Source organism: Carcharhinus amblyrhynchos, chromosome 4 (assembly GCF_965287045.1).
Source record: "Carcharhinus amblyrhynchos chromosome 4, sCarAmb.v2.hapA, whole genome shotgun sequence".
NCBI lineage: Eukaryota > Metazoa > Chordata > Chondrichthyes > Carcharhiniformes > Carcharhinidae > Carcharhinus > Carcharhinus amblyrhynchos.
This window is the reverse complement of record NC_137327.1, coordinates 65,868,876-65,896,307: the sequence shown is the minus strand read 5'-3', so window position 1 is coordinate 65,896,307 and position 27,432 is coordinate 65,868,876. Positions and strand designations below refer to the sequence as shown.

Here is a 27,432-nt window from a genome sequence, read left to right as displayed (position 1 = left end):
CGCAATATGATGCCTCCCTCAACTAAAACCGTATGCAGGTTCAATATCCTTCCATTCCTATCCTATTCACGTATTCGTCTAGATGCCCCTTAAATGTTGCTATAGTACCTGGTCCCACCACCTCTCCAGGCAGCGCATTCCAGACATTCACCAAAGGTATATTTCCATGTCAGGATGGTGAGCAACTTGTCGAGAAATCTCCAGTTTTGGTGTTTGCCTGTCTCTGCTGCCCTTGCCCTGCTAGATGGTGGTGGTTGTGGGTTTGAAAGGTGCTGCCTAAGGAACTTTGGTGAGTTGTTGCAGTGCATCTTTTAGATGGTATACACAGCCACCACTGTTCACCAGTGGTGGACGGAGTGAATGTTAAGTTGCTGGCTGGGGGTGTGAATCAAGGGGGCGCTTTAATGCTGGATCATGTTGAGCTTGTTTTGGAGCTTCACTCATCACGCAAGTGGGGAGTATTCCATGACACTCCTGACTTGGGAAGGCATCGTGGAGCCAGGAATTGAGTTACCTGACCTGGTGCACTTGTACGTGGCTTGATGGGATGTGAGCCCTAGGTAATAATGAGTACAAAAGATGGCAGAATTGTCTTTTTATTATCTGACACAGCTAAACATTCCAGATTAGAAAGAAACCTTGACAATTCAACTATGGAGCAAAAATATCACAAAATCGTGTGGACCGGTACAGAGATACTTTGTATGAAAGGAAGCAAGCTTCAGGAAAGTATTTTGCCTTGGAGAAACACAACAATGGAAATATGAAAGCTAAAATAATTGTGCAGTTTAGCAAAAAAATGAGAGAACAGCAAAAGATTGATGAAGCAGCAGGGTGAATGTACTGAGTTTTGTTATTGATACAAGAATGAGTGTGGCCTTCTGGGTCCAGATTCATCACTCTGTAGGGCTTCTCTATGACCTCCACTTCTAGCTCTGTTCAAAGCGTTTCTTCAGGATGCCAAGTGCTTTTTGCATCCATAGCTCCATTGGGTCAAGACAAATCTCCAAACCCTCTGTAGTCTTGAACCTGTACAGAATATTGAGTTCAGCAAGCGGCAAGGTGAAAAGTCATGTAGTCATAGAGTCACACAGCACAGAAAAGTCCCTTTGGCCCATCAAGTCTGCACTGACAGTATCTACTACTAAAGTCACACTAACCCCATTTCCAGCACTTGTCCCATATTCTTAAACGTTATAATATTTCAAGTGCTCATCCAAATACTTTTTATTAAAGATTGTAAGGTTTCAACCTCCACTACCTGCCCAGGTAGTTTCCCTACTGCTTTGGGTCCCACCCTCCTGCCAAACTAGTTTAAACCCTCCTGAGTGGCACTAGCAAATCTCCCCACCAGGATATTAATCCCCTTCCAGTTTGGGTGTAACCTGTCCCTGTTGAACACATCACCTGTTCCCCAGAAGAGATTCCAATGATCCAAAATTCTAAATACCTGTCCCCTGTGCCAGCTCTCAAGCTATGCATTTATCTGCCTAATCTTCCTATTCCTATTTTCACTAGCACGTGGCACCGTTAGTAGTCCAGAAATTACTACCTTTGAGGTCCTGCAGTTTGGCCTTCTGCCTAACGCTATATTCACACTTCAGGACCTCATCCTTTTTCCTACGTCTAGTTTGGGGGCGTTTAAGAGATCTCTGGATAGGTTTATGGACGAAAAGGGATTGGTATAGGCTAGTGGGTCATTGTTTTTGTAACTGGTCGGCGCAACATCGTGGGCCGAAGGGCCTGTTCTGCGCTGTAATGTTCTATGTTCTATGTTCTATGTTCTACTTATGTCATTGGTACCAATGTGAACAACAACCTCTGGCTGCTCACCCTTTAAGAATGTCCTGCAACTGCTCAGAGACATTCTTCACCCTGACACCAGGGAGGCAACACACCATCCTGGAGTCTCGATCACGGCCACAGAAACACCTGTCTGTCTCTCTAGCTAGTCAGTCCCCTATTACTACAGCTCACTTGCTCTTTGCCTGACCCTGCTCTACAGCAGAACTAGGTCTGGTGCCACAGGCTCTCAAAGCAGGGACCACAATCCTGGATTCAAGATCATTTTATAAAATCATAGAATCCCTACAGTGCAAAAGGAGGCCATTTGACACATAAAATCTGTACTGACTCTCTGACAGAGCATCTAACCCAGGCTCCATTTTCTTAACACCATGCGTTTGCCCCACTAATCTTGGGACTCTAAGGGGCAATTTACCATGGCCAATCCACCTAACTTGCACATTTTTGGACTGTGGGAGGAAACCAGAGCACCTGGAGGAAACCTATGCAGATGTAGGAAGAAAGTGCATACACCACACAGACAGTCCCCCAAGCTGGATTCAAACCCAGGTCCCTAGTGCTATGCCATCATGATGCCCCTACAGTCCTGCAATGCACTCCAGAGTGTTTGCTGGGGCCAGTGCAGAAGCATTATCTAACCCCGTGTTGTACCTGACCTGGGAGTTTGATGGGGACAGTGTAGTGAGAGCTTTATTTTGTATCTAACCTGTGCTGTAACTGTCTTGGGAGTGTTTGATGGTGGCAGTGCAGAGGGATTTCTACTCTATCTATCATGCTGTGTGGATATATGTGTGCCTGTGTCTCTCTAATATAAAAGTAGATTTTTTAATTGCTCCATGTCATATAATTATAAGAGCTAGGAGGCAGAGTAGCTATTTGGCCCTTGAGATTGTTCCATCATTCAATGAGATTATGGCTGATTTGACATTGACTCTTTTCTTTTGGTATCTCCATTACCTACAATCCCTTGTAGATCAAAAATCCGGTTTGACCATGAATAAATTCAGTGATGCAGCCTGCACTGCTCTCTGAGATAGAGAATTCCAAAGATTAACAATTTTCTGAGAGAAGAAATTCCTCCTCATCCTGCATGCCACTATTTCATGCAAACCCCCTTGTCATAGAATCATAGAAGTTTACAGCCCTTCAGCCCAACTTGTGCATGCCGCCTTTTTTTTAAAACTCCTAAGCTAATCCCAATTGCCCGCATTTGGCACATACCCCTCTATACCCATTGTACCTATGTAACTATCTAAACAGTTTTTTAAAAGATAAAATTGTACCTGCCTCTACTATTACCTCTGGCAGCTTGTTCCAGACACACTCCATCCTCTGTGTGAAAAAATTGCCCCTCTGGACACTTTTGTATCTCTCCCCTCTCACCTTAAACCTATGCCCTCTAATTTTGGACTCTCCTACCTTTGGGAAAAGATATTGACTATCTACCTTGTCTATGCTCCTCATTATTTTGTAGACCTCTATAAGATCACCCCTCAGCTTCCTACATTCCAGAGAAAAAAGTCCCAATCTCCTTATAACTCAATCCATCAAGTCCCGGTAGCATCCTAGTAAATCTTTTCTGCACTCTTTCTAGTTTAATAATATCCTTTCTATAATAGGGTGACCAGATTTGCACACAATATTCCAAGTATGGCCTTACCAAGTCTTGTACAACTTCGACAAGACGTCCTAACTCCTGTATTCAATGTTCTGACTGATGAAACCAAGCATGTCGAATGCCTTCTTCACCATTCTGTGCACCTGTGACTCCACTTTCAAGGAGCTATGAACATGTACCCCTAGATCTCTTTGTTCTGTAATTTCCCCAATGTCCTACCATTAACAGCGAAGTCCTGCCCTGATTCAATCACCTCGCATTTGCCTAAATTAAACTCCATCTGCCATTTGTCAGCCCACTGGCCCAATTGATCAACATCCTGTTGCAATGGAGATAACTTTCTTTACTGCCCACTATGCCACCAATCTTGGTGTCATCTGCAAACTTACTAACCATGTCCCCTATATTCTCATCCAAACCATTAATAAGTGACAAATAACAGTGAGCCCAACACTGATCCCTGAGCCACACTGCTGGTCGCAGGCCTCCAGTTTGAGAAACAACTCTCTACAACCACCCTCTGGCTTCTGTCAAGATGCCAATGCCAGCATCTCCTTATTCTGTCAAGAAGACAATTTTGTATCCATTTAGCTACCTCACCCTGGATCCCATGAGATTTAACTTTATGCAGCAACCTACCATGTGGTACCTTGTCAAAGGCCTTGCTAAAATCATTGTAGACAACATCAACTGCACTGCCCTCATCTACCTTCTTAGTTACCCCTTCAAAAAATTCAATTAAATTTGTGGGACATTATTTTCCACTCAAAGTCATGCTGACTGTCCCTAATCAGTCCTTGCATTTCTAAATTTCTGTAGATCCTGTCTCTCAAAATACCTTCCAACAATTTACCCACCACAGATGTGAGGCTCACTGGTCTGTAGTTCCCAGGTTTTTCCCTGCAATCCTTTTTAAACTTTGTCTCATCTGCAGCGTGCAATGTTGACAGTACTGGAGAGCAAGGCGAGTCCATTATTGATGGAGTTTAGTCCAGGCACATCACCATTCATAGCTTTACTTTCCCAAACTGTGAACCATGCTGAAATCTCTACATTGACCAAGTCTTCGCAATACCTCAACTGAATGGTGAGGGGATCAACACCTGTGATCAGACCCCTATTTTGTGTACTAGTTTGTCCAATATTAGTGTCAGCTCTGAATTTAAATGCATAATTTCCTGACAACTGACTTCTCTCTGAAGGATCCTTCAGGGCACACTGCTTACAGTTGTGAATCTTTATAAAATTGTTGGCAAACAAACAATAATTTTATAGAGATTCACCATAGTAAGAAGTGTGCCCTGAAGGATTCTTCTGAGAGAAGCAGTTGTCAGGGAACTACTGACAACTTACAGAACAGCAGGAGATGCGCAGTCATGTGCTGTTTTGGAGGAATCAGTGAGTCCTTCCTCTGGCATGGAAGAATTACTCCAAATTGCTGTAGATCAAAGAGAATCATTTTAGATAGTTGAAAGCAGTACAAGAACATGAAGAGACATTGTTTTAAACCATCGCCGGAGACTGCGCTCTGTAAGGAACCCAACACTGGCCCTTGACTCCCTGCAGCTTTGTGTTCCATTGGATCAGTATATTCAGCATTTAGCATCAATGAACAGGGTGCTGATAGTTGGTGACCCAAAGTCTGTGAAGCTTTTGGTGACCTCCAGAGTGAGGTTCAGTGTTGATGGAAGATGGAATCTCTAAACTTGGCCCATAACTTTGGTCTTTTTGACTCTGCCAGTCCTAACTGCTTGCAGACCTGGGAAAAGGATTCAAGGATTGCAAAGATGATCCTGGATAGGTGCGAAAGTAACAGGGTAGTTGTTATGGGGGACTTTAACTTTACAAATATCGATTGGAAAAGCTATAGTTCAAACACATTAGAAGGGTCAGTTTTTGTCCAATGTGTGCAGGAAGGTTTCCTGACACAGTATGTAGATAGGCCAATAAGAGGTGAGGCTACGTTGGATTTGGTACTTGGTAATGAACCAGACCAGGTGTTAGACTTGAAGGTAGGCGAGTACTTTGGTGATAGTGACCACAATTCGGTTATGTTTACCTTAGTGATGGAAAGAACATAAGAGCATAAGAAATAGGAGCAGGAGTAGGCCATCTAGCCCTTCGAGCCTGCCCCGCCATTCAATAAGACCATGGCTGATCTGTCGTGGCTCAGTTCCACATTCCCGCCCTCTCCCCATAACCCTTAATCCCCCCTCTTATCAAAAACCCATCAACCCATGTCTTAAAAATAGGGATAGGCATATACCAAAGGGCAGAAGTTATAGCTGGGGGAAAGGTAATTATGAGGCTATTAGGCGAGATTTAGGATACATAGGGTGGAGTAGGAAATTGCAGGGGCTGGGAACATCTGAAATGTGGAGCTTATTCAAGGAACAGCTACTGCGAGTCCTTGATAAATGTGTACCTGTCAGGCAGGGAGGAAGTGGTCGAGTGAGGGAACCATGGTGTACTAAGGAAGTTGAATCTCTGGTGAAGAGGGAGAAGGATGCTTATGTAAAGATGAGACGTGAAGGCTCAGTTAGAGCAGCTGGAGAGTTATAAATTAGCCAGGAAGGAGCTAAAGAGAGAGTTAAGAAGAGCTAGAAGAGGACATGAGAAGACTTTGGTGGATAGGATCAAGGAAAATCCTAAAGCTTTCTACAGGCATATGAAGAATAAAAGATTGGTTAGGGCAAGATTAGGGCCAGTCAGAGACAGCAGTGGGAAGTTGTGCGTGGAGCCTGAAGGGATAGGAGAGGCACTGAATGAGTATTTTTCGTCAGTATTCACGCAGGAAAAAGTCAGTGTAGTCGAGGAGAATACTGCGATACCAGGTAGTAGACTAAACGGGATTGAGGTACATCAGGAGGAGGTGTTGGCAATTCTTGAGAGTGTGTAAATAGATAAGTCCCCTGGGCCAGATGGGATTTACCCTAGGATTCTCTGGGAGGCTAGGGAGGAGATTGCAGAGCCTTTGGCTTTGATCTTCATGTTGTCATTGGCTTCAGGTATAGTGCCGGAAGACTGGAGGATAACAAATGTTGTCCCCTTGTTCAAGAAGGGGAGTAGAGACCATCCTGGGAATTATAGACCAGTGAGCCTTACTTCTGTTGTGGGCAAAGTTTTGGAAAGAATTATAAGGGATAGGATTTATAATCATCTAGAGGGAAAAAAAATTGATTAGGGAAAGTCAACACAGTTTTGTGAAGGGTGGGTCGTGTCTCACAAACCTTATCGAGCTTTTTGAAAAGGTGACCAAAGAGGTAGATAGGGTAAGACAGTTGACGTGGTGTATATGGATTTTAGCAAAGCGTTTGATAAGGTTCCCCATGGTAGGCTATTGCAGAAAATGCAGATGCATGGGATTGAGGGTGATTTAGCAGTTTGGATCAGGAATTGGCTAGCTGATAGAAGTCAGAGGGTGGTGGTTGATGGGAAATATTCAACCTGGAGTTCAGTTACAAGTGGTGTACCTCTTTGGGGCCACTGCTGTTTGTCATTTTTATAAATGACCTAGATGAGGGTGTAGAAGGATGGATTAGTAAATTTGCTGACGACACCAAAGTCGGAGGAGTTGTAGACAGTGAGGATGGATGTTACAGTTTACAGAGGGATATAGATAAGCTGCAGAGCTGGGCCGAGAGGTGGCAGATGGAGTTTAATATGGAAAAGTGTGAGGTGATTCACTTTGGTAAGAGTAACAGGAGTACAGAATATAGGGCTAATGGAAGGACTGTTAGTAGTGTTGACGAGCAGAGAGATCTCGGGGTACATGTGCATAGCTCCCTGAAAGTTGGCACCCAGGTTGATCAGGTTGTTAAGAAGGCGTATCGTGTGTTAGCTTTTATTGGTAGAGGGATTGGATTTTGGAGCCGTGAGGTCATGTTACAACTGTAAGAAACTCTGGTGCGGCCGCACTTGGAGTATTGCGTACAGTTCTGGTCACCGCATTATAAGAAGGATGTGGAGGCATTGGAAAGGGTGCAGAGGAGGTTTACTAGGATGTTGCCTGGTATGGTGGGAAGGTCTTATGAGGAAAGGCTGAGGGACTTGAGGTTATTTTCATTAGAGAGAACGTTACGAGGTGACCTGATTGAGGCACACAAGATGATCAAAGGATTGGATAGGGTGAACAGTGAGAGCCTTTTACCTCGGATGGTGATGGCTAACACGAAGGGACATAGCTTTAAATTGAGGGGTGGTAATTATAGGATGGATGTCAGAGGTAGGTTCTTTACTCAGAGAGTAGTAAGGTCGTGGAATGCCCTGCCTGCAGCAGTTGTGGACTTGCCAACTTTAAGGGCATTCAAGTGGTCAGTGGATAGGCATATGGATAACATTGGATTAGTTTAGGTTAGAGGGTCATTAGATTGGTTCCACTGGTCGGCGCAACATCGAGGGCCGAAGGGCCTGTACTGCGCTGTTATGTTCTATGTTCTGAAACTGATTTATAAGCCTCTGTGAGTGAGCTTCTATTTGACAGAACTGTACATGTTCTCGTGGAATGAAGAAATGCGTTCCAGGCCTTCAGGCAGGCAGCACAGCAGTTTGAGGAGCCTCTCTGTGCTGACAAGACCAAAGCTGACCTATCCCTCAAATGACTGGAAAATCTATAGACAGAGGAAAAAATGACTACAACAATGATTTTAACAACAATTTTGGCTTTAAAATGGCTACTGTAGCTGGGAGCTAAGCATACTGGAATTTTTGGTCAACTTATAATTACAGCCAGATGCCGGTTGTAAAGTTACTCTGAATCGGAGTTCTGATCTGGGAACTGTAGTCTGAAGCTTCCTGTGTTGACTAAATATGGGAAGTATACTTTCGAGAAGTCTGGATGGCATTGAATTTTATTGCCTTTATGTGAGGGGCATGCAATCTGAACTAAACATTATGGTGTCATTTATACGTAATTTCATTGGCTGTTTGAGCCATGTGATCAGTTTCTGGCTACATAATTGGCTGGATAACAGAGAATCTTCTGGAAGCAAATGAAGAATATGTAAATAAAAGACGTGCAGTCCTTTGTTTGCCAACGACAACTTTATAGAGATTCACCATTGTAAGAAGTGTGCCCTGAAGGATTCTTCAGACAGAAGATAGATTCTATACCAGGGATATTTCATGGCCAAGGTTTTTCGAAATTTGGTAGTACTATTTATAGTTAAATAATTTAAGTTAAGTTCTGATAGAGTTAGTGTTAAATTGAGAATTAAAGTTCAGTAAATGAATTAGAGAGTTGCAACTGTTTAAGTTGGTACCTAAAGTGTTAAATAAAGAGAGAGATTGTTAGATTAATTAAGTGTCAAATCCTTGTTATCTCATTAAACTAGAATTCTTGGAGGGTGTTGAGATTAATAGTTGAGTAATAAATCCACCGTGTGTGGAGGATGGAGACAGGAACAGGAAGGAGTTTAGAGGCTTATCACATAGAAACAGGCCCTTCGGCCCAACTTGTCCATGCCGCCCTTTTCTTTAACTCCTAAGCTAATCCCAATTGCCCGCATTTGGCCCATATCCCTCTATACCCATCTTATTCATGTAATGATCCAAATGCTTTTTAAAAAAAAAATTGTACCCGCCTTTACTACTACCTCTGGCAGCTTGTTCCAGACACTCACCATCCTCTGTGTGAAAAAATTGCTCCTCTGAATACTTTTGTATCTCTCCTCTCTCACCTTAAACCTATGCCTCTAGTTTCAGACTGCCCTATCTTCGGGAAAAGTTATTGACTGTCTAGCTGATCTGTGCCTTCCTTTATTTTATAGACCTGTATAAGATCACCCCTCAATGTCCTATGCTCCAGAGAAAAAAGCCCCATCTATCCAGCCTTTCCTTATAACTCAATCCATCAAGTCCTGGTAGCATCCTAATAAATCTTTTCTGCACTCTTTCTAGTTTAGTAATATCCTTTCTATAGGCCAGAACTACACAGTAGTTGTAGTTGAACTACACGGCGGCATGGTGGTGGGTAACACTGCTGCTTCACAGCTTCAGGATCCTGGGTTTGATTCCTGGCTCGGGTCACTGTCCGTGTGGAGTTTGCACATTCTCCTTGTGTCTGCGTGGGTTTCCTCTGGGTACTCTGGTTTCCTCCCACAGTCCAAAGATGTGCGGGTTAGGTTGATTGGCCATGCTAAGAAATTGCCCCTTAGTGTCCAGGGATGCGTAGGTTAGAGGGATTAGTGGGCATAATGTATAGGGATATGAGGGTAGGGCCTCAGTGGGATTGTGTTCAATGCAGACTGGATGGGCTGAAGGGCCTCTTTCTGCACTGTAGGATTCTATGATACTGTGCTCTATGATACACACAGTATTTCAAGTGTGGCCTTGCCAATGTCTTGTACAACTTCAGCAAAATGTCCCAACTCCTGTATTCAATGTTCTGACCGATGAAACCAAGCATGCCAAATGCCTTCTTCACCACTCTGTCCACCTGTGACTCCACTTTCAAGGGGCTATGAGCATGTATCCCTCGATTTCTTTACTCTGTAACTCTCCCCAATGCCCTACCATTAACTGAGTAAGTCCTGCCCTAGTTCAATCTCCCAAAATGCATCACCTCGCATTTGTCTAAATTAAACTTCATCTGTCATTCGTCAGACCACTAGCCCAATTGATCAAGATCCTATTGCAATTGGAGATAACTTTCTTCACTGTCCACTATGCCACCAATCTTGGTGTCAGCTGCAAACCTACTAACCATGCCTCCTATATTCTCATCCAAATCATTAATATAAATGACAAATAATAATGGACCCAGCACTGGTCCCTGAGACACACCGCTGGTCACAGGCCTCCAATTTGAAAACCAACCCTCTACAACCACCCTCTGGTTTCTGTCAAGAAGTCAATTTTGTATCCATTTCGATACCTCACCCTGGGTCCGTGAGATTTAATTTTATGCAACAACCTACCATGTGGTACCTTGCTAAAGTCCATGTAGACAACATCAACTGCACTGCCCTCATCTATCTTCTTGGTTACCTCTTCAAAAAACTCAATGAAATCAGATACTGAACAGAGGAAAAATAGATTTAAATTTGGAAAGAGGCAGAAGAGAATGATGACCAAAAGATTTAAAATATAATATTTTTAAAATTCGAATAATCATTGTGTATATGCAGAAATGAAGCAGAGCAACTTAGAAAATGTTCCTTTCTAGAGAGAATATTAGTCGAGCATTAACAATTATAATGTCGCTCATAAGGTATTTATATCTTATCTTGCTGATTTGCATGTACATCGATCTCTGATGATTCAATACCAGAAGGTTAAATATTTACATTTTTCATTCAATCATATTACTCACGACAATCTATTTCCCAACACATGCACAAGTTCAGGCATGAGTCTTTAGACAATGATCAGGAGCAGGAACTCTGGCTCATTTCCCCTCTCTCGCTGCCTCTAGCCCAGGGACCAGCAACAGGAGCCCTGGCTGATTTCTGCTCTTTCACTCTAGTCCAGGATCACTGCACAGTGATTGGCAGCAGGAACCCTGGCTGATTTCCTTTCTCTAATTCAGTGATCGTTCAACAATGATCAGGAGCAGGAACCCTGGCTGATTTCCCCTCTTTCTAATCCAGGGATCATTGCACAGTGATCAGCAGCAGGAACACTGGCTGATTTCCTTTCTCTCGAACTCAGTGATCATTGGAAAATGACCTGGAGCAGGAACCCTGGATGATTTCCCCTCTGTCTGACCCAAGGATCACTGGGCAGTGATCAGGAGCAGAACCCTAGCCAATTTCCCCTCTTTCTGTAACCTGGGAGTCACTGGACAGCGACCAGGAGCAGAATATTGAATGAGCTCATCTCTCTCTCTCTCTCTAATCCAGGAGTCACAGAACAGCAATCAGGAGCAGAATCCTGGAGGAGTTTATTTCTCTCTCTAACCCAGGGATCACTGGGCAGTGATCAAAGTAGAATCCAGAATGATTTTGCAGAAAATGCTGGAAAATCTCAGCAGGTCTGACAGCATGTGTGGGGAGAGAATAGAACAGGTGTTTCAAGTCTAGAAGACCCTTCGTCAGACCTTCACCTGTGCTCTGATGAAAGGTCACCTGGACTCAATGTTGACTCTATTTTGTCAGAAGGCTGAGATTTTTCAGCATTTTCTGTTTTTGTTTCAGATTCCAGCATCTGCAGTATTTTGCTTTTACCTGAATGATTTTATCTCTCTCTCTCTAACCCAAGGATCACTGGACAGTGATCAGGAGCAGAATGCTATACAAATTCTCTCTAATGAGGGGTTACTGGGCAGTCCATTCCTGTTCCGTGTTGAACCCAATGTAACAGGAAGGACATTTGCCTGTTTATCTGATCTCAAAGTGCAGACCTGATACCAAGAAACTCCCACAAATGATTTAAATTGCAGTCAAACTTATGTAGACTCTCTACGTGTTAACGCTTACCTGCGGGAACACTGACCTTGATCCAGATCATGGTCAGCAGGAGTCCAATGTGGAGATAACACTTCATATCTCAGGGCTGTTCACAGCACAAGTGAGCGTAACAGTGAGTAAGAGAGGGGTGAGCAACTCCCTATTTATCCTGAGACAGAGAAAGGAGGCAGGAGAAGTTTCTAGGCTGTGACTGGAGCGGGAATGTGACTGTGGTTCTGCTGCATAATTACATTGGAAAAGTTTCAAGTCAGGATTCAATTGAGGTGAGATTTAACGCATTCCAACATCAGAGTCCACAAAGCTGATTATTTGGATTCCTGTCCTTGGTCAAGTCCCAGATGAAAAGCAGTGTCACGCGGACCTTCTGAAACTGTCAGCAGGGGCTCGGTGGTGGAATCTTTGCAGGAGTTTGCTTTGTGCTGAGCAATCTGCCCCCAACCTGACTGTTTAGAAATGGTGCCTGGATTCGACACTCCAAGCACATAGATTAATCACCAAGAATAATGCTGAAACTGGACTGTGGAGCTATTATAGAATCATAGGCACAGAAAGAGGCCATTCTGCCCATTGTGTCTGCACCGACCAATAAACGACCCACTCAGCTTCATCCCATTTTCCAGGTTTGGTCCAGCAGATTACAGTGCTTCAGGTGCAAACCCACACACCTTTTCAATAAGTTCAGGGATTCTGTCTCTAATTCCTTTCAGGCAGTGAGTTTCAGAATCCCTCTGGGTGAAAAGGTTTTTCCTCTAATATTTCCACCAATCATTTTCGATCTGTGTCCCCCAGCAACCCCTTGCTGCTGGGTTAAATAGACTCCTCCTATCCACTCAATCCAGGCCCCTCACTTTTTGTACATCTCAGGTAAATCTCACCCCCACCTCCCCCATTCCAAGGAGAAAAACCCCAGCCTATCCAATCTTTCCTCATAGCTACAACTTTCCAGTCCTGGCAACATCCTCGTCAATCTCCTCTGTACTCTCGCGTATTCTACGATATCCTATCTGTAATGAGGTGATTGGAATTGCACACAGTATTCAAATTAATGCCTAACTAATGTTTTATATAATTCCAGCATGACCTCCTTGCTCTTATTTTAAAGTGAGAAAAAATTAGAAAAACACTTCCAATTTGCATAGAGTGTAAAGTGTGTGTGTTTGTGTGTGCGTATATCAGCGTATATTACAGTACCTCACTGAGAAAATGAGCAGCAATTATATAAATAATCATCCTGTATCCAAGAAGTTTTAAGTTTTGAATTACACTGGTGGGACAGCTATAATCTGTAACTTGCAATTCCTGCTCCATTTGGGAATATCAGGTCACTTTCTCAAGAGGAAGCTGTCTAGATGGGTTGAGAACTGGCTTGGTAAGAGGAGACAGAGAGTAGTAGGGGAAGGGTCCTTTTCTAGCTGGAGGTCTGTCACTAGTGGTGTGCCGCAGGGCTCAGTATTGGGACCCCTTCTATTTGTAATATACATAAATGACTTGGAAGAGGGAGTAAGTGATGTGATCAGCAAATTTGCAGATGACACTAAAATGCCTGGATTGGTGGGTAGTGAGGAGCAATGTCTGGCAATACAACGGGATATAGATAGGCTGGTACATTGGGCAGATATATGGCAAATGGAGTTTAATCCTGATAAATGTGAGATGATACATTTTGGCCGAAATAATGTAGGGGGGAGTTATGTGATAAAGGGTAGACCTATAAAGAGTATAGAAATGCAGCGGGACCTGGGGGGTGCAAGTGCGCAAGTCTTTGAAGGTGGCAGTACAAGTGGAGAAGGCTGTGAAGAAAGCTTATGGTATGTTAGCCTTTATAGGAAGGGGTATAGAGTATAAGAGCTGGAGTCTAATGTTGCAGTTGTATAGGACGTTGGTTAGGCCGCATTTGGAGTACTGCGTCCAGTTCTGGTCGCCTTACTACTGGAAGGACGTGGAGACCCTGGAGAGAGTGCAGAGGAGGTTTACCAGGATGTTGCCTGGTATGGAAAGACTGGGTTGTGAGGAAAGATTGGGGCTGCTTTCCCTTGAAAGACGGCGACTGAGGGGAGATCTAATAGAGGTCTATAAGATGATGAAGGGTATAGATAGAGTAAACAGTGGTAAGCTATTTCCTCTGTTAGAAACGCATGGTACGAAGGGCCACGGGCTTAGGGTGAGTGGGGAGAGGTATAACACGGATATTAGAGGGAGGTTTTTCACACAGAGGATAGTGGGGGTATGGAATGCTCTGTCAAGCAAGGTGGTGGAGGCAGGCACGCTGGAGCTGTTTAAGAGTTACTTAGACAGGCACATGAGTGGGTTGGAGATGGAAGGATATAGGAAATTGTTTTAAATAAGGTTCAGTAGCCTTGGGATGTCCCTGGTAATGTATAAGGATGTGGAATGATACTAATGTTTTTCTTTTTTAATTCACAGGTTTTAAGTCGGTCCGCCTTGTTGTCCAACGAGGGGCATACACGCGATGGGTCGTACAAGGGCTGCTCTTGGATGTTTGAGAATAGCCTAGTACTTCATGTCGTTAGTGTGTGCTTAAACTGGACCAGATGCTGGGCAACACGACAGCTCAGTGACTATCACTGTTTGCTGTGCAGACACATGGATTTGGGCCAGTGTCTGAGGGAGTTTGCGCATTTTCCCCCTGCTTGCGTGGGTTTTCTCCGGGTGCTCCGGTTTCCTCCCACACCCCAAAGATGTGCTCTTAGGCTGATTGGAGGTAATAAATTGTTCCTAAATTAGTTTTCTCTCAATGTGGAATGCCATAAGCATAGACAAGGGTCATGGGTGGAGCGGGGACTGGTAATATTAAAATGGTGGTGCGGGTCCGTTGGGCCGAAGGGCCTGTTTCCCCGGCTGTTTTTGTACTTTGTTCTTTGTCTTGCGGGATGTGTCTTCAGTTGCTCAATTACACTGAGGACACCTGAGTCAGTAGGTATCTAGATTCATAACAAGAATGTCAGTCCACATGGCAGACTGCTTCCTCGATCATCATCTGCAGGACAGAGTTCAGAATAACAAAGATAGAGAGAAGCAAACAGTTCAGCAATGCTCCAGGAGTGTGCAAGCCTGCTCAAATTGGTATTCAGCATTGAATACTGGCGAGCAAGACAACATCGCAAAGAAAATCCCACCCAGTGTGGGGACTAGAAAAACAGTACTGCCCATATGATGAGACAGTCACATGACAGAGTCTCGAAGGAGAAAGCTCACAGCTTACACTGAGTAACATTTAGTCTTGTACATCTGTCAATAGTTCTGTTCCTTCAATAAACAAAGAACAAAGAACAGCACAGCACGGGAAACAGGCCCAACGAGCCCGTGCCGCCATCTTAACAATGTGTTTTTCCTCCTCCACCCTTGACCCATGTTTATGCTTATGGTACCCCCATTGGAAACCAGATTAAGGGGAGAATAATGTAGGGACAATTTGTTACACCAATCAGCCTAAGAGCACATCTTTGGGGTGTGGGAAGAAACCGGAGCACCCGGAGGAAACCCACGCAACCACAGGGACAATGGGCAAACTCCCACAGACACTGGCCCAAATCCATGTATCTGCACAGCTAGCAGTGATAGTCACTGAGCTGCTGTGGTGCCAATCTGCTGGTCCAGTTTTAAGCACACACAAACAACGCGAAGTACTAGGCCACTTTCGAAACATCCAAGAGCAGCCCACGCATGACCCACCGTGTGCATGCCCCTCGTTAGACAACAAGGTGGGCCAACGCACCTGCGGAGTAAAAGAGACAAAACATCAACACATGTAACATTAGATTTCTAGGAACGTCCCGAGGCTCTGATCCTTATTTAAAACAGCCTCCTATAACCCTCCATCCCTGTTTCGCTCATGTGTCTATTTAAGTAAACCTTAAACAAGTCCAGCATGCCTGCCTCCACCACCTTACTTGGCATTCCATACCCCCACGATCCTCTGTGTGAAAAACCTCCCTCTAGCATCCAAATTATACCTCTTCCCCCCTCACCCTAAGCTCATGGCCCCTCGTGATATTTGTCTCAGTGGAAAAGCAAATTGTGCGGAGGGTGTGGAAAGTCTGCAGAGGGATCTAGATAGGCTAAGCGAGTGGGCAAGGACCTGGCAGATGGAGTACAATGTTAGCAAGTGTGAGGTTATCCACTTTGGCAGGAATAATAGTAGGAGGGATTACTATTTAAAGGGCGAAAAGCTGCAGCATGCTACGGTGCAGAGGGACCTGGGGGTCCTTGAGTCGCAAAAACTCAGCCTACAGGTGCAGCAGGTGATCAGGAAGGCAAATGGGATGCTGGCCTTCATAGCGAGGTGGATTGAATATAAAAGCAGGGAGGTCTTGCTGCAACTGTACAGGGCACTGGTGAGGCCGCAGCTGGAGTACTGTGTGCAGTTTTGGTCGCCGCACTTGCGCAAGGATATTTTGGCCTTGGAGGGAGTGCAGAGAAGGTTCACTAGGCTGATACCAGAGGTGAGGGGGTTGAACTATGAAGAGAGGCTGAATAGACTGGGCTTGTACTCGTTGGAGTTTAGAAGGATGAGGGGGGATCTTATGAAGGGGATGGATAGAGAGATTCTTCCCCCTCAGAAAGGACAGCAGGACTAGAGGGCACAGCCTCAAGATAAGGGGGCCCGCAGTTTAGAACGGAGTTGAGGAGGAACTTCTTCACTCAAAGGGAGGTGAATCTCTGGAATTCTCTGCCCGTTGAAGTGGTGGAGGCTGCCTCGCTAAATATATTTAAGACACGGGTGGATAGGTTTTTGGTAGGTAAGGGGATTAAGGGCTATGGGGAGAAAGCAGGAAAGTGGAACTGAGCCACTTCAGATCAGCCATGATCTTATTGAATGGCGGGGCAGGCTTGAGGGGCTAGATGGCCTACTCTTGCTCCTATTTCTTATGTTCTTTGGTTCTTATGTCTCCAATCTAGGAAAAAGCCTGCCACTGTTTACTCTATCTATGCCCTTCATTATTTTATACACCTCTATCAGATCCCCCCTTAATCTCCATCTTTCTAAGGAAAAGAGCCCCAGTTTACCCAATCTTTCCTCATAACCCAGTCCTTCCATACCAGGCAGCATCCTGGTAAACCTCCTCTGCACTCTCTCCAGGGTCTCCACGTCCTTCTGGTAGTAAGGTGGCCAGAACTGGACGCAGTACTCCAAATGCGATCTAACCAACATTCTGTACAACTGTAGCATTAGACGCCAGCTCTTAAACTCTATACCCCTTCCTATAAAGGCTAGCATTCCATAAGCTTTCTTTGCAATCTTCTCCACCTGTGTTGCCACCTTCAGAGACTTGTGCACCTGCACTCCCAGGTCCCTCTGCATTTCTATACTCTTAATAGATCTACCCTTTATCATGTAACTCCCCTCTACATTATTCCTTCCAAAATGCATCACCTCGCATTTATCAGGATTAAATTCCATCTGCCATTTATCTGCCCAATATACCAGCCTATCTATATCCTGCTGTGTCACCTGACAGTCCTCCTCACTATCCGCCAATCTTGCCATCTTTGTGTCATCTGCAAACTTGCTGATCACACCACGTATGCCCTCTTCCAAGTCATTTATATATATTACGAAGAGAAGAGGTCCCAGTACTGAGCCCTGCGGCACACCACTGGTGACAGACCTCCAGCTAGAAAAGGACCCTTCCACTATTACTCTCTGTCTCCTGTTGTTTAGCCAGTTTTCAATCTATCTAGATACCTGTCCCTGTATCCCGTGAGCGTTAACCTTTTCTACCAACCTACCGTGAGGGACTTTGTTAAACGCCTTACTGAAATCCATATAGGCGACATCAACGGCTCGTCCTTCGTCAACTGTTTTTGTCAGCTCCTCAAAAAATTCTACCAGATTCGTAAGGCAAGACCTCCCCTTAACAAAGACATGCTGTGTATCCCTAATCAGATCACAACGCTCCAAATGTGTATACATCCTATCCCTAAGAATTTTTTCCAACAAGTTTCCTTCCACTGACGTCAAACTCATCGGCCTATAATTACCACGGTTATCCCTACTGCCCTTTTTAAACAGCGGTACCACATTAGCTATCCTCCAGTCCTCTGGGACCGGACCTCACCTGTGTCCAAAGAAGAGACAAAGATTTGCGTCAGAGGCCCAGCAATTTCATCTCTCACCTCCATAAGCAGCCTAGGATAAATGCCATCGGGCCCCGGAGCTTTATCAGCTTTTATGCTGCCTAAAAACCCTAACACTTCCTCCCTCGTAATGGATATTTCCTTCAACTGGTCTGCAGCTCCCTCCAAGACATTACAAGACACCAAGCCCCTCTCCTTTGTGAATACCGATGCAAAGTATTCATTCAGGATCTCCCCCATTCCCTCAGACTCTATGCACAGTTCCCCTCCTCTGTTCCTAAGAGGACTGATTTCCCCTCTAACCACCCTCTTGTTCCTAATATAAGAGTAAAATGCCTTTGGATTTTCCTTAATTCTGTCCGCCAAAGGCATTTCATGCCCGCTTTTCACCCTTCTAACTCCCCTTTTGGGCTCCCTCCTACTCTCTCTATATTCCTCCAGTGCTCTCTCCGTTCCCAGTTGCTTAGACCTAACATATGCCTCTCTCTTCTTCCTGACCAAGTCCTCAATGTCCCCTGTAATCCACGGCTCTCTAATCCTACCTTTCCCATCTTCCTCTTTACCGGCACATGTCTTTCCTGCAACCTTTTCAGTTTTCCCTTGAAAGCCTCCCACTTGCCGAATAACAGTAATTGTTGAGACGTATCTATGTCTCTGCAACCTCTTTCAATCAGTCAAAACCAATATATGATCATATAGCAGTGAAAGACCCCAAAATCTTCCAAAATCAACTTGAAAAAGATTACAACCTGATAAAAGTTTTCAGTATGACAGTTCAAAATTGCCAGAAGAGCTCGGTAGGATACATGGAGACTGAGAGGCAGAGAAAAAAATCAACTGCTCAGCTTACTAGAAACTACACCAAGGTACACAGAGATCTGTGAAAATTTCCTAATATCAGTAGAGTCAAAGAGGTAGTGACAACCAAGGAAAGATGTGCAAAGTTTGAAAAAGGAGCTTCAAATGCATAGCCCAGTGAGAAGGCAGCAGCAGGAGAATTCTGTATGAATGTGTATAGGTTTTGATACTCTTGGCAGGTTCGCTGCCTACTCCAATATCAGTCTTTACACATTGTGACGGTCGGGCTGCAATTGGACAAATAAATCAGCTGCTAGAAACAATTCCCTGAAGGGAGGAAAGCAGTAAACTGGCCTTAATAATCAGCTAGGTAAGTAGATTCAAAATTTTGCACTGGGCAGGCAACGCAATCTTGGGAGTTAGAACATAGAGCATAGAAAAACTACTGCACAAACAAGCTCTTCGGCCCACAAGTTGCGCCGATCATATCCCTACCTACTAGGCTTACCTATAACTCTCAATCCTATTTAAGTCCCATGTACTTGTCCAGAAGTCTCTTAAAAGGCCCTATTGAATTTGCCTCCACCACCACCTATGGCAGCCGATTCCACTCACCCACCACCCTCTGAGTTCCCACTCACAGCTTTAGAGAACACTATCTATACCGCTTACCATACCCTTTCCATCACTACCATGTTCCTCTTCACACTCACCTCATCCCAATTTGAATGGCGTCATTCACCATGGTCCCTGACTAATCTGCTTATCCACACAGCTAACAAGCACCTCATACTTGTTGGACAAAGCACCAGGCTGGGTTCCTCCCTTACTACATACTGGCTTCCCTGACCATCCTGACTCGCAGACGCGACTTTTGATTGATGTTCTGCCTAATCTAAGGGGAGTGACTATATCCTGGGACAAAGTGTCTGGGTAACTTTCCTCTACTCTGATTGCTTCACAATGTCTGCAGCTCAGAAACTTAGAGTTGAAGTTGCCTAAGACAACTTCTGTAGATATTGTTACATAGAAACATTGAAGATAAGAGCAGGAGGAGGCTATTTAGCCCTTTGAGCCTACTCTGCCATTCATCAAGACCATGGTCGATCATCCAACTCTGTAGCCTTACCCTGCTTTCTCCCCATAACCTTTGATCGCATTAGCCCCAAGTGCTACATCTAGCTGCCTATTAATACATTCAATATTTTGTCATCAACTACTTCCAGTGATAACGAATTCCACAGGCTCATTACCCTTTGGATGAAGAAATGCCTCCTCATCTCTGTCCAAAGTGGTCTACCTCGAATCCTCAGACTATGAGCCTACCAAGTCATATTAGAAGTTTATAAGTCTCTATGAGGTTCCCCCTCATTCATCTGAACTCCAGCAAAAACAATCCTAACTCAGTCAATCTGTCCTCAAACATCAGTCCCACCAACCCAGAATCAGCCTGGTAAACGTTCGCTGCACTTCCTCGAGAGCAAGAACATTCTTCCTCAAAAAAGAAGACCAAACCTGCACACACTATTCTAGACATGTCCTCATGAAGACCCTATATAATTGCAATGACACATCCCTGCTCCTGTCCTCAAAACCTCTCGCAATGAAGGCCAACATACCATTTGCTGTCTTTACCGCCTGCTGCACCTGCATGCTTACCTTCAGTCACTGGTGCACAAAGACACCCAGGTTCTGTTGTACACTCCCCTCTCCCAAATTATAGCCATTCAGGTAGTAATCTGCCTTCTTGTTTTCTAAGTGAATAACCTCACGTTGGGCGGCATGGTAGCACAATGGTTAGCACTGCTACTTCACAGCTCCAAGGTCCTGGGTTCGATTCCCGGCTCGGGTCACTGTCTGTGTGGAGTTTGCACATTCTCCTCGTGACTGCGTGGGTTTCCTCTGGGTACTCCAGTTTCCTCCCACATTCCAAAGATGTGTGGGTTAGATTGATTGGCCATGCTAAGAAATTGACCCCTAGTGTCTAGGGATGTATAGGTTAGAGGGATTAGTGGGCATAATATGTAGGGATATGGGGGTAGGGCTTGGGTGGGATTGTGTTCAGTGCGGACTCGAAGGGCCTCTTTCTGCACTGTAGGGTTTTATGTTTTATCCAAATTATACTGCAACTGCCATTAATTTGCCCACTTGCCCAATCTGTCCAGATCATTCTGAAGGATCTTTGCATCTTTGTCACAGTTCATGTTCCCGCCTGACTTGGTATCATCTGCAAACTTTAAAATGTTACATTTTGTTCCCTCATCCAAATCATTAATATAGAGTCAATAACTCAGGTCTCAGCACTGATCCTTGTAGCATTCCACTAGTTATTGCCTGCCAATTTGAAAAGGATCCATTAATTCCTACTCTTTGCTTCCTCTCTGCCAACCAGTTTTCTATCCATCTTAATACATTTCCCCCAATACCATGTGCTTTAATCTTTCATGATAGTCTATTGTGCAGGACTTTGTCAAACACATTCTGAAAGTCCAAATGTTCCACATTGACTGGCTCCCCCTTGTCAACTCTACTAGTTACATCTTCAAAGAATTCCAGCAGGTTTGTCAGGCATGATTTCCCTTTCATAAATCCATGCTGACTTTGTCTGATCCTGCCACTGCTTTCAAAATGATCTGCTATGAAGTCCTTGATAATGGATTTGAGAATTTTCTCCACGACCAATGTGTGGCTTACTGGTCTATAATTCCCTGTTTTCTCTCTACCTCCCTTTTTGAATATTGGAATGACATTAACTATCTCCAATCTGCAGGGACCGTTATAGAACCCTGGAAAATGACTACCAAGGCATCCAACATTTCTAGAGCCATTTCCTTAAGTACCCTGGGATGTAGATTACATGGTCCTGGGGACTTATTTTTTCCCCATCATTTTTCCCAGCACCATTTCTCTACTAATATTGATCTCCCTCATTCTTCCCTCTGGTGAATTATAGTGCTTTCCACATATTCCCATATGCTGCAGTCACTGCACACCACCAGCCCTGTCACTACTGTCTAAGTTTATTTATTTAATTAGTCAATTAGTTAATAATTTACATTGATAAAGTAATGGAAAGTTACATGTACCTTGTTTGTGGACAAAAGTAAACAATTCAACAATCACTAGAGATTGAAAAAGTTTAAATAAAGGAGGAGCTCTTTCCCCTCTGCACTAAATCCCACTTGAAAATTCCTGACAACACCCTCTTTCTGCGATTTTGGCATCGTTTCCATTCCGTGCTTTGTAGGGCTGAATGGTCTACTCCTACTCCCCTGTTCCTATGATAGCTGAACATGCTGTGGATACTTGCTCATCCTGTGTAAAGCTTCAAGATCATTAATCAGCTCACACTCTGAGTGGAAAACGAAGATGAAAACAGGAAGGCAAGTCAACATTGTTCACATGTTTAATAAAAATGAAGAATGAAGCTGCTTCGAGACAACAAGAGAGACTGTATCAAAAATCTTCTTTATTTCATTGTCACATTTTCAATTTATAGAAAGCAGGAGCTGAGAAATCAGTGAAAAAATGAGGGAAGAGACGGGATCGAATAATAAAAACAATGAGATTAGCAATCGAAACAGGAAATCCCAATGTCTCCCTCACTGACCATCCTGTGTCTTCCCCAACCCACAAAGAACATAGAACATAGAACATAGAACAAAGAGTGTCTTCCCCAAATATTCCCCCAGTGTCTCCCCTCCTTCTCCATTGTTTCCCCCATCCCCAGTCTCCCTTACCCCCTCCCCCAGTGTGTGCCCCTCCACCAGTTTTTCCCTTACCCCAAGTGCCTCCCCACCAACTTTCCCATTGTCTTCCCTATCCCCTCTCCCAGTGTCTCCTCACCCCCTCCTTTCTCTGACCCCTCACTGCTGGCCCAGTGGTGAGAGCTGTGGTTGTAATTCTGTTCATCTTCTCTGGCCGAGGGCAGTCAGGGGTCTGAGGGACAAACCCCACTGAAATGGGGAGACTGATTGTTTATACTCACACAGCCTCACACTGTTGAATGTGAAGTCTATGGAATATTGCCCGACATCATGGCTTTCATTGGTTGGGACCCACATTGATACAGTGACACCATTTTGTTTCTGTCACTTTTGGCGACTGTGGTTTACACGGGAAAATGTAGTTACCATGGTAATTATTAGTGCTAATGATCACATCAACTGTAAGTTTACAAATGATCACAGAATCAACATTTCAATCTCATCCTGAATCTGCCTGTAAGCCAGTAAGATATCGCATCACGACAACAGTCTCTGTATTTAAATGGTCTTAAAGTGCTATGCTTTCAATGTCTTATTCTCTCTTCGCTCCTTTGGTCTCTTTTCCAGAAATCTGACTGCAGCTTGTGTCCATTTCTCATTCGCTTTAGCACAAATTCTCATATTCCGTCTGTTTGTAAAACTGAAAGAATGAAATGAGATGTCAGTATCAGAGAGTTACAGACACCAGCTCCATATCTTTTATTTCAACACACTGCAATCAAAACACCTTGAAAGACTTACATAATGGCGGGAATGGAGCAGCCAATTGTTTTCTTGTAGCTCACTAGCCTTTTATGAATAATAGGAGTGGGTTTAAAATTCTCACAACATTCGACTGCAATGTCAACTGCAATGAGATGGAGAAAGAGACACAGTTTAAGTTGGGATGGAAATTAAGCAGATTTTCACTGTCAGTAACATTATTCTTTAGCTGTTTCCATAGAATTACATCAACAAAATGAAGCAGGCCATTCAGCCCAACTGATCTGTACTGATGTTTATAAACCTCCTTCATCAGTCACCTCTCAGCTTTCACTTTTCTAGAAAAAAGACACTCTCATTTGGGATCATATTTTGGGCGGCACAGTGGCACAGTGGTTAGCAGTACTGTCTCACAGTTCCAGGGACCTGGGTTTGATTCATGTCTTGGGTCACTGTCTGTGGAGTTTGCACGTTCCCCCCAGTCTGCATGGGATTCCTCTGAGTGCTCTGGTTTTCTCTCATATTCCAAAGATGTGTGTGTTCAGTACATTGGCCATGCTAAATTGCCCCTTATTGTCCTGGGATGCATAAGTTAGACAAATTAACAGGGTAAATATGTAGGGTTACAGGGATAGGGCCAAATGAGATTGTTGCCGGTGCAGATTTGATGGGCCGAATGGCCTCTGGCTGCACTGTAGAGGTTCTATGATTCTATATTTCAAATAATCACTTTGAAAACTAATAAATAACATGAGCAATTGGTGGAAGGGCCAGCAGACTATTTATAAAATGTTTGTCACAGTTAAGTTCATTCTGACATTCTCGGAGAATATTGCCAATAAGGAAGTTTCTTTCTCTTACCCGGAGAAGCAGCAACATCCTGTATCAAGCAGATCAGCAGTGTTCCCAAAACAGCAGCAGCCACACAGTGTGCTGTCTTCATCATGTCCTTGCCCAACTTGGAAGCGTTGAGTGTTGAAGAGTGAGTGTGGGTTGTCAGGAGTCAGTTATCACCTCACGGTTTATATTGTGTAAAACTGCAGAGTCTGCAATGGGGAGACCCCCTGGAACTTTGCCCATTCGCCAGCAGTGAAAGTTCTCCAATGTAATTGTTGCTCCATTTCAGCATTCCCTGAAATGGGAAGTGCATGTTGTTCTGTGAATGGAAGTTCTTGGGTTTAGCAGCATTGAATGCCTGGAACTTCCTGCGTCGGTGATTCTTCAGAAACTGTCAGCTTATTTTCCCCAGATAATTTCACCACTTCCCCATCTGGGCAAAGAGATAACCAATGAGGAAAATTGAGCTTTCTGTTTGCACCATTCTACACTAAGCACCCTGTGGGACACAGCTCTGAGGAGGCAGTAAGTTTAAACATCAAAATATATCAGTATAAGTGGAAAAGGCATAAAGACTGTCTTTCCATAACTGGTCTTGCACCATCTCGAGACACGTGAGAATGCTTCACAGTCACTGAAACTCTTCTGACATGTAGTCACTGTTGTAGGAAAGGCAGCAGGAAATTTGTACAAAGCAAGATCCTACAAACAGCGATATAATTATTGCCAGATTGGGGCAGCACGGTGGTACAGTGATTAGCACTGTTGCCTCACAGTGCCAGGGACCTGGGTTCAATTCCTGCTTGGGTCCTGTCTGTGTGGAATTTGCACATTCTCCTGTGTCTGTGTGGGTTTTCCTCGGGTGCTCCGATTTCCTCTCATGGTCCAAAGATGTGCGGGTTAGGTGCATTGGCCATGCTGAATTCTTTCTACGTACCCAAACAGGTGCTGGAATGTGCTAACTGGGGGATTGTCATTGAAACTTCATTCCAATATTAATGTAAGCCTGCTTGTGACTAATAAATGAACTTTAACTTTATTTTAAACTGTTTTAATGATGTTGATTGAGAGTTGCATAATTCCCAGGACACCAGGGAAAGCTGCTCTGCTCTTTTTCCAAATTATATTTTATGCCCATTTGAAAGGGAAGACAGGGCCTCAGCTTAACATCTCCCATGAAATGCGGCACCCCAGGTAGTGCAGCATTCCCTCTGTGCAGCATTGAAGTGTAAACTGAGGTTTTGTGCTCCAGGTTTCTGAGTGGATTTTGAGGCTCTGACCTGTGTGAGTGAGACCCAATGAGCCACAGCTGAGAATGAGATCAGTGTTGGTGTTAATGAAAAGATTGTCGATAGTTCTGAGCTACTCCTTATATCCTGCAACCTCCGAGTGAGAATTAGTTAGTAACCAGACTGTAGGTATATCCTGATATCTGTTTAACCCTTCTGTATCTGCACTGCTTTGAAAAGCTTACAGAGTTGGCATAATTTTGCTAAGCAAGATACCAAACTCTCCAACATGTGACTGATCATGCCTCACCATCGTGCGCCTGTAGATTAGCATATCCATGATGTTAACCCTTTACACTCCACACAAATGTCACATTGTAGATCAGATCTTAGGGAATGGAATGTAATCATTCTTTTTACACAAGGTGAGTTAGTTACCCTCGAGGATCATTAATATTTATCACAAAACTGGAAATTAACAAGCGTTGGGAGAATTGCTTTGTGGATGCAGTCCAGAAACATCATCAACATTTTTCCTGTGCCTCAGTAGATTACATACTATTATATCAGTCACTGGTTTTGAGATGGTTTTAATTTTATTGCACTTTCATTGTCTTTTTCACTCACTCTCCAATTTTCTGTCCCTTCTCAAGATTTTCACCATGGATTTAACATACTTCAGTCACCAGAAACCTACTTGCCAGACCCCCCACTGCACTCCCCCCACTCCATCTCTCTCCAACACAAATAAACTCTCTATGAATAGGCAATTAATGTGAATGGATCTTCAGTGTGAACAGAGTCACATTCACACAGAGAATTCATTCACACTGAGAATCCATTTACACTGAGGATCCATTGACACTGTGGATCCACTCACACCAATAATCCATTCACACTGAGGATCCACTCACACTGAAAATCAGTTCACACTGAGGGATTGATTCTTAGTCAGAATGGTCCTCAGGTATGAATGGATTTTCATTGTTAATGGATCCTCAATGTTTAATGATTCTCAGTGCATATGGATTCGCAATATGAATTGATTCTCAGTGAGAATGGATCCTCAAGGGAAGCGCTGGCCTAGTGGTATCATTGCTAGCCTATTAATCCAGAAACTTAGCTCATGTTCTGAGGAGTCAGGTTCGAGAATCACATGGTAGACGGTGGAATTTAAATTCAATAAAAGTATCTGGAATGGATCCTCAGTGTGAGTGGATCATCAGTGTAAATGGACTCTCAGTGTAATTGGATCCTCTATGATGTGTAGGTTGGGGAGATTGGCTGGGTAATTATGTGGTGTTATGGGGAGGGATTCTATGTCTCCATGAATGCGCAGTATGAATGGATCTTCAGTGTGAATGGATTCTCACCATGAATGGATTCTCGGTGTGAATGGATTCTCGGTGAAAATGGATTCTCGGTGTGAATGGATTCTCGGTGAAAATGGATTCTCGGTGTGAATGGATTCTCGGTGAAAATGGATTCTCGGTGTGAATGGATTCTCGGTGAAAATGGATTCTCGGTGTGAATGGATTCTCAGTGTGAATGGATTCTCACCGTAAATGGATTCTCGGTGTGAATGGATTGTCAGTGTGAATGGATTCTCACCGTGAATGCATTCTCACCGTGAATGGATTCTCGGTGTGAACGGATTCTCGGTGTGAATGGATTCTCGGTGTGAATGGATTCTCGCTGTGAATGGATTTTCACCGTGAATGGATTCTCGGTGTGAATGGATTCTCACCGTGAATGGATTCTCAGTGTGAATGGATTCTCACCGTGAATGGATTCTCGGTGTGAATGGAGTCTCAGTGTGAATGGATTCTCGGTGTGAATAGATTCTCAGTGTGAATGGATTCTCGGTGTGAATGGAGTCTCACCGTGAATGGATTCTCACCGTGAATGGATTCTCGGTGTGAATGGATTCTCGGTGTGAATGGATTCTCACCGTGAATGGATTCTCACCGTGAATGGATTCTCGGTGTGAATGGATTCTCGGTGTGAATGGATTCTCACCGTGAATGGATTCTCACCGTGAATGGATTCTCGGTGTGAATGGATTCTCGGTGTGAATGGATTCTCAGTGTGAATGGATTCTCACCGTGAATGGATTCTCGGTGTGAATGGAGTCTCAGTGTGAATGGAGTCTCAGTGTGAATGGATTC

At 44.0% G+C, this 27,432-nt stretch overlaps 2 protein-coding genes across 2 annotated transcripts; both read right to left on the bottom strand.

Moving 5' to 3' along the window:
• Nucleotides 1-580: 580 nt before the first annotated feature.
• LOC145342080 (C-C motif chemokine 18-like) lies at nt 581-12,034 on the bottom strand. The gene is made up of 3 exons (XM_080187287.1): nt 11,842-12,034; nt 4,778-4,862; nt 581-1,029 (listed from the first exon to the last, which is right to left on the bottom strand). The coding sequence occupies exons 1-3, from the start codon at nt 11,906-11,908 to the stop codon at nt 930-932; spliced, it is 252 nt and encodes an 83-aa protein (XP_080043413.1). The 5' UTR covers nt 11,909-12,034; the 3' UTR covers nt 581-929.
• A 10,575-nt stretch (nt 12,035-22,609) lies between these two features.
• Nucleotides 22,610-24,144, bottom strand: LOC145342613 (eotaxin-like). Its single transcript, XM_080188156.1, has 3 exons — nt 24,060-24,144; nt 23,238-23,343; nt 22,610-23,136 (listed from the first exon to the last, which is right to left on the bottom strand). The coding sequence occupies exons 1-3, from the start codon at nt 24,142-24,144 to the stop codon at nt 23,013-23,015; spliced, it is 315 nt and encodes a 104-aa protein (XP_080044282.1). The 3' UTR covers nt 22,610-23,012.
• Nucleotides 24,145-27,432: the final 3,288 nt, after the last annotated feature.